Raw genomic sequence first — 6,102 nt, 5'->3', positions numbered from 1 at the left:
CCATGTATGTAAACCTCATGTATATGCCCATATTTCCCAAATGATAATATAAATTTCAAACCTGTAAATTAGGTTTAAACTACGCTTCTGAATGTAGCTGAACTTTGGGCATAAGAATGATATCATTGTTTCTGGAGTAACTAGTTTACATGAGAAGATGTGAATCAGAAGCAGACTTCTAAGAGGAAAGTATCAAACAAAATAAATGGTTTGAACACAATATATGATGCTTTTGGGTGCTATAAACCTTTTATTGTTACTTGTTTGGGAAGAACTGCATAACTCACTGGGGCTCCATAACTTGTGAGTAATGCAGCCATCTCAAAATCCAGCAGATTTATCAGTCATGGTGTTCAAATCAAAACCTGGGATCTCATTTCCTCTTCAGCCCTTATAAATTTGACCCAGTGTTTAACAATGACCCATCTGCATGTGTTGCCTTACATTAACATAAGGCACAACCTGGGTTAAAAACCCTAACCTGATGGAACATTTCAATGCCAGAGCACTAAGACCCAGTTGTAACTTCTGTTTTAAAGAGCACTGGAAACTTAGGAAAAGTTTGTCCAATAGCAGTAATTACAGGAGAACAGGGCATTTCAGTTAGAGATTTTCGGCTAGAAATTAAAATTGCTCATATTATTTATTCTGCATAGGCAATAACTCATGTCTCGATGAAGTGGCAGCATGACTGCCACAACTTGGCCACACTCTTAGCCATGGGGACATATTTCGTCCTCCATTTACAGGCAGCAGAGAGAGGAGAGGCACCAGATGGCGATTTCTGTGGGTTGCCTGGACACTCGGTGGCAGAGCCCCCACTGCCTGGCAGCGCCGCGGGACCCTGTGCAGGGCTGACAGCGCCGAGCCTGGCACAGCTCAACAACCATTTGGGCAATTGTCTCAGGCACAGGGTGTGTGTGACTCTTGGGGATGGACCTGTGCAGCAGGGCCAGGAGCTGGCCTCGATGAACCTTGTGAGTCCCTTGAGCCTCGGCGTGTTCCATGATGCTGTGACTCTGCTCCACTAAAGGCGGTCCCATGGCGTAAAGGAGAGCACCCTGGACTCGGAATCCCAAGGTCCTGAGTTTCGAGTCTCAGTGCGGACCGTCCCCTGCCAGTTAAATGCCTCCCTGCCATCTGATCCCGTCATATCTTGGATGCTCAGCAGGGTCAGCCCCGGTGCTGTGACAGTCCCGAGGACTTCACTGTCACTGTCAAAGCTCACTCGGCTGTGGCAGATGGACCTCGGGACTTAAACGGTGGGGCCAGTTCTGCGCACGCTGTGCCTCACCTAAACAACCCCCTGCGCAGGCTGGAAGGGCACGTGGGGAGAGCCCTGCCCAAATCTTCGTTCGTGAAGTCTGGCCATACAACACAAGACACCGCTCCGGTGAGCTGCCTGGCTCTAAGCAGCCAGCCGAGCTCTGGCCGAGTGCTGCCCTGCAGAGATCGCTGCGAGCCGGCTGCGTGCCTGGCACTTCCCAACGCTTTGCTTCCCTCGGAACACTTGTGTTGCAAACGAACCCTGCTGGATGGAGCCTGCCCGGCCGAGCAGCACAAAGCATTCGCTGAGAAAGTTTGCTGTAAAGAACACCCCTGCTGTTTTCTGCCTCAGCTTCACCTATTGTTATTATTTGCACATTCTGTGACTGATGGTGTGACCAGGCTTCTTCCTGCCCTCTGCCTTCATCACCCTCTGTGTGCCCAGGGCGTTCTCCCGTTGCATCCAGTCGCGACATTGCAACTACAGGCTCGCGGTGGCCCATGTGGCGGCCGGGAAGTGGGGAAGACCCACTCCTATTCCCACAGGCATTTTCTCGTTCTTAGTATTCTTTCAAAAGGAGAGTAGCAATGTAGCACCCGGGGAGTGCCGAGCCCCGCTTTTCGCGATTCACTGTACGGCTGCACATAAAGACGCGCCCGGAGCCGAGCGCTCCAGGGAGCCGCAGCCGCCCCGCAGCCTCCCGGGGCTGCAGCGCCGCTGATTCCAGCGGGGGCCCGAGCAGTGCGGGCTGTGCCGCGGCCGCACCGGGGGCCCGAGCAGTGCGGGCTGTGCCGCGGCCGCACCGGGGGCCCGAGCAGTGCGGGCTGTGCCGCGGCCGCACCGGGGGGCCCGAGCAGTGCGGGCTGTGCCGCGGCCGCACCGGGGGCCCGAGCAGTGCGGGCTGTGCCGCGGCCGCACCGGGGGGCCCGAGCAGTAGGGGCTGTGCCGCGGCCGCACCGGGGGCCCGAGCAGTGCGGGCTGTGCCGCGGGCAGGGCCGCGGAGCCGAGCGCGGCCGGCGGCGCTCGCAGCGTGTCCCCGCCGCGGGCGCGGGGCGGTGCGGGGCGCTGTGCATGCCGGGCGCGGGCAGGAAGCGCCGTGCCGACCGAGCCCAGCCCAGCCCGGCCGAGCCGAGCCGAGCCAGCCCGGGCGCAGCCGGCGGCGGGGGCGGGCACAGGCACAGGCAGAGCCGCGCCGGTGCCGCGGGGGGCTGGGGCACGGCGGAGGCAGCGCCGGGATGGGGGTGGCTTCCTGAGGCGCGGGGAGGGAGGGCGGGAGGCAGGGGGCTGGTTCTGCGTTTCGGTGCCTCCCGCCCCCCTCTTGCCCGTCTCTCCCAAGTTCGCCGCTGTGCCGCGGCGCCTCCGGAGCGGCTACCGCGCTGCCCCTGCCCCGCTCCCGGCGCTGCCCGCGGGGGGCGGGCGGGGACAGCGCCGAGCCCAGGCGACCCGGGGAGCGGCCCGGAGCCCCCGGGGAAGGCTGCGCTCCGGGGAGCAGCGGCGGGAGGCGGCGGCACAGACGCCGGAGCTCCGCCGCCCGCCCCCCGGCACCGCCGCCGTCTGCCCAGCGCCGGCAGCCCCGGGAGATGGTGACACATGAAGCGTGCGGGAAGGACCATGGTTGAGAGGACCAGCAAGTTCTTGCTGATCGTGGCCGTCTCGGTGTGCTTCATGCTTATCCTGTACCAGTACGTGGGGCCGGGGCTGAGCCTGGGTTCCCCCAGCGGCCGCTCCTACTCGGAGGAGCTGGACCTCTTTCCCACGCCGGACCCGCACTACGTGAAGAAGTACTACTTCCCCGTGCGGGAGCTGGAGCGGGAGCTCGCCTTCGACATGAAGGGCGAGGACGTGATCGTCTTCTTGCACATCCAGAAGACCGGCGGCACCACCTTCGGCCGCCACCTGGTGCAGAACGTGCGGCTGGAGGTGCCCTGCGACTGCCGGCCCGGGCAGAAGAAGTGCACCTGCTACCGCCCGAACCGCCGGGAGACCTGGCTCTTCTCGCGCTTCTCCACGGGCTGGAGCTGCGGGCTGCACGCCGACTGGACCGAGCTCACCAACTGCGTGCCCGGAGTGCTGGACCGCCGCGAGAGCGCCGCCAGCAAGACGCCCAGGTACGGCCCGGCTCGGCTCGGCTCGGCTCGGCCGCCCCTTCCTCCCTCCCGCTGCCCCCGGGCCGCGCTCCCTCCGCCCGCCCCAGCCCTGCCCTGCTCAGCCTGCCCCCGGACCTTCCCGCACCCCGGTCACCTGCCCTCCCCTCCGGCCTCCAGGCTGTGCCCTGCACCTTCCCTCTGATACCCAGCCAGATTTCCTGCTCCTTCCCTCCCTCCTACCTGGTGTTCTACACCCTCGAGCTCGTGGTCGGCCTCTCTGGCAGCCTCTGGGAACCCCCTAACAAGACCATGTATTTGTGCCATTTACTCCGTCTTGTAAACATTTAGTCTTCAGCTCAGGCATCACTTGCCACCTTTTAAGTGCCCTTTACGCCATGCCCCAGGCTCAGGCTTGTCTTTGCAATCAGCTCTGCCCTAACCTGTGCAGAGCTAACCCTTTTCCTCCAGCTGAAATTGTTCTCCAGCGCACCGAGGAGAGGCACGCCAGTCCTCATGCCTAATTCCTCAGTTTACTGCCCTAGCCTGCCTGATAGTTTCTTGCACATTGCAGATACAACCCTTTCTTACGTTCCTTTCTCTTGATGGGAAACCCGAGGCACGGTCTTTGGAGAACAGAGTTCCCTTGTCCATGTTCCCTGAGCCTCCTTCATTTATGCACAGGAGAGGGAGAGCCATCCCAAAGCACCCTGAGTGCATTTCTGTGGAACACCCGGTGTATTTCTGCCCTCCTAGCCCATCACTTCTCTGTCTTGGTCTCTTCATGAATTACAAGCTTCAGAGGAATTTTCTGTTTGAAGTACTCTAGTAAAGACAGTGAGTGAAATATTAAGATCTCCAAAAGATTGTTCTTTTAGTTCAGTACACTGATGTATTTTCCGTTTCACAAGACAAGGTTGTTTTAATTATCACTGTTCTGTAAGAGCAGGCACACTTTCTTTGACGTATTAGTGGTTTCATTACAGCACTTTGTAATCTGCTTGCCTTAAAGTTTCATTCTTAAAGGTGCCCCAGATCTTATGCTATATTTCCTTATGCCATGTGCATATTGTTAATATATATAATCCTTTTAATGAAAAGTGGCCTTTAAGAAAGTCTCTTTTGGCTTCATAACTGTGTTTTCCCTGCATGTTTTAGAAGTGTTTTTGAATGATTTTTCTTTCCTTAGAGCTGAGTGGCCGTTGCTGGGGTTCTTTATGGTCTCTGTCATGATTGCTGCTGCTTTCAGCCTGTTTTAGTGTTAGTCATCCCAGTGTGCCCGGGCTGCTGTCATGCTGCCTGACCCAGCAGCAAAAACCAAAGTACATAACCGAAGGACAGGGTATTCAGCCTTTCCTCTGCTCTCTTAGTTTATGAAAAGGTGCTAGGAAACACCTCTAAGTGAAATATTGTCTAGTTGCTGTTGAGATTTTACTGAAATACTGTAAGGAAAAAATGCACAAAGTCCAAATCTGACTAAAAAAGAAACAAAAATTACCCGTTTAGTGAACCTTGGCACTTGGCTAGCAAACCATTAACCTGGTGTAAAAAACCTGTGTGGTTTTATGAATTCCTCCAGAGCCTTGTCTGCTTCCGTGGGCAGTTTTGCATTAAAATCCATTATGTGTTCAGGATTCAACTTTCTCCTCCTATTCAGGAGTTGCTTTTCGTGTTATGGGTACCTGGGAATGGGACACTTCAGGTTGTGAGGCAGCAATTAAATAAATCCCTTGCTGCACCTCATAGGAAGCTGAGAACCAAAAGCCAATTGCTTTGTCTCACGTTTGTAAAATACATTTTTCTTGCCATTTGTTTTGGAACATCAGGACTGTATATTTGCACGTGCTTCTTCATTGTCTGGATTTTTGGATGTGCAGGGAAAAATAATTAATCCTGCCCCATTCCCCCATGTCTCTGCATGTCCAGAAATAGTTCTGCTTAATGTGGTCTCATGAATTCCTTTAAATCTAAGTTAGAACTTCATTTCCAGGACTAGGACGAGGACTATGACTAATCTAAGCTTATCACCTTGGTCTGTTAAACCAAACCCAGGAATTTACTGTTCATTGTTATCCTGGGGCTGGTTTTGGTGCAATGAACAGCTGCTGGTTATTCTAATAATACTGTCCCTAGGATCCCACTTCTTTGTACTGCAGTCCAGTTCACACCTTCTCCAAACTGTGATTTATTTCATGCCTAAGCAAATTGGAATAAGAGACAGGCAGTGCTTGTTTAAAGTAAAAATTTGATGGATTTTCTTTGTTGCAATATGGATAGTCTTGTATTCTCTCTGTTACAGTAAGAGCAATATCAGTTTATTTGTCCACTGTGAATGTGGATCTCTTATGTTGATACAGGACATGTTTTACATAAGGTATATACCAGAGAGGCTACTGTTTTATAATGGAATTGAACTATGAAAATCTCTCTTTCAAAGGACCAAAGAAAAGGAAAAAAAAAAGGAAAAGGAACAGCAAGCAACTATTTTGGCAGAGCTCTCTCAGATTCTAATATTATCCAGTCTGGATTTTGGAGTACAGTCTTCAAATTCAGTTTTTAAAGCTAACATGCCTTCTGCATTTGCTAATAATACAAAGTTTAAAGTTTGGGTTTTCCAGTTACATGTTTATCCCCCAAACCAAAAACAACCGACTTGTGATTACAAATAAATTACCTTCCAGTGAATGCTGGAAAGCATGAAGGTCATTCAGTATTGCCCACATGCACAAATCATGATGTTCAAGCTGTTCC

General features: G+C 53.8%; 1 protein-coding gene across 1 annotated transcript in view; it reads left to right on the top strand.

The window, feature by feature from the left end:
• Nucleotides 1-2,472: 2,472 nt before the first annotated feature.
• HS6ST1 (heparan sulfate 6-O-sulfotransferase 1) overlaps nt 2,473-6,102 on the top strand; it is a 182,002-nt gene continuing 178,372 nt past the window's right edge. The window contains exon 1 of the mRNA XM_071565948.1: nt 2,473-3,375. Within this exon, the coding sequence (XP_071422049.1) occupies nt 2,858-3,375 (518 nt within the window). The 5' untranslated portion in view covers nt 2,473-2,857. The remainder of the gene's footprint in view (nt 3,376-6,102) is intronic.

This window comes from Pithys albifrons, chromosome 11 (assembly GCF_047495875.1).
Source record: "Pithys albifrons albifrons isolate INPA30051 chromosome 11, PitAlb_v1, whole genome shotgun sequence".
Classification (NCBI taxonomy): Eukaryota; Metazoa; Chordata; class Aves; order Passeriformes; family Thamnophilidae; genus Pithys; species Pithys albifrons.
Note: the sequence above shows the minus strand (reverse complement) of the source record. Positions and strands in the feature narration are given on the sequence as shown.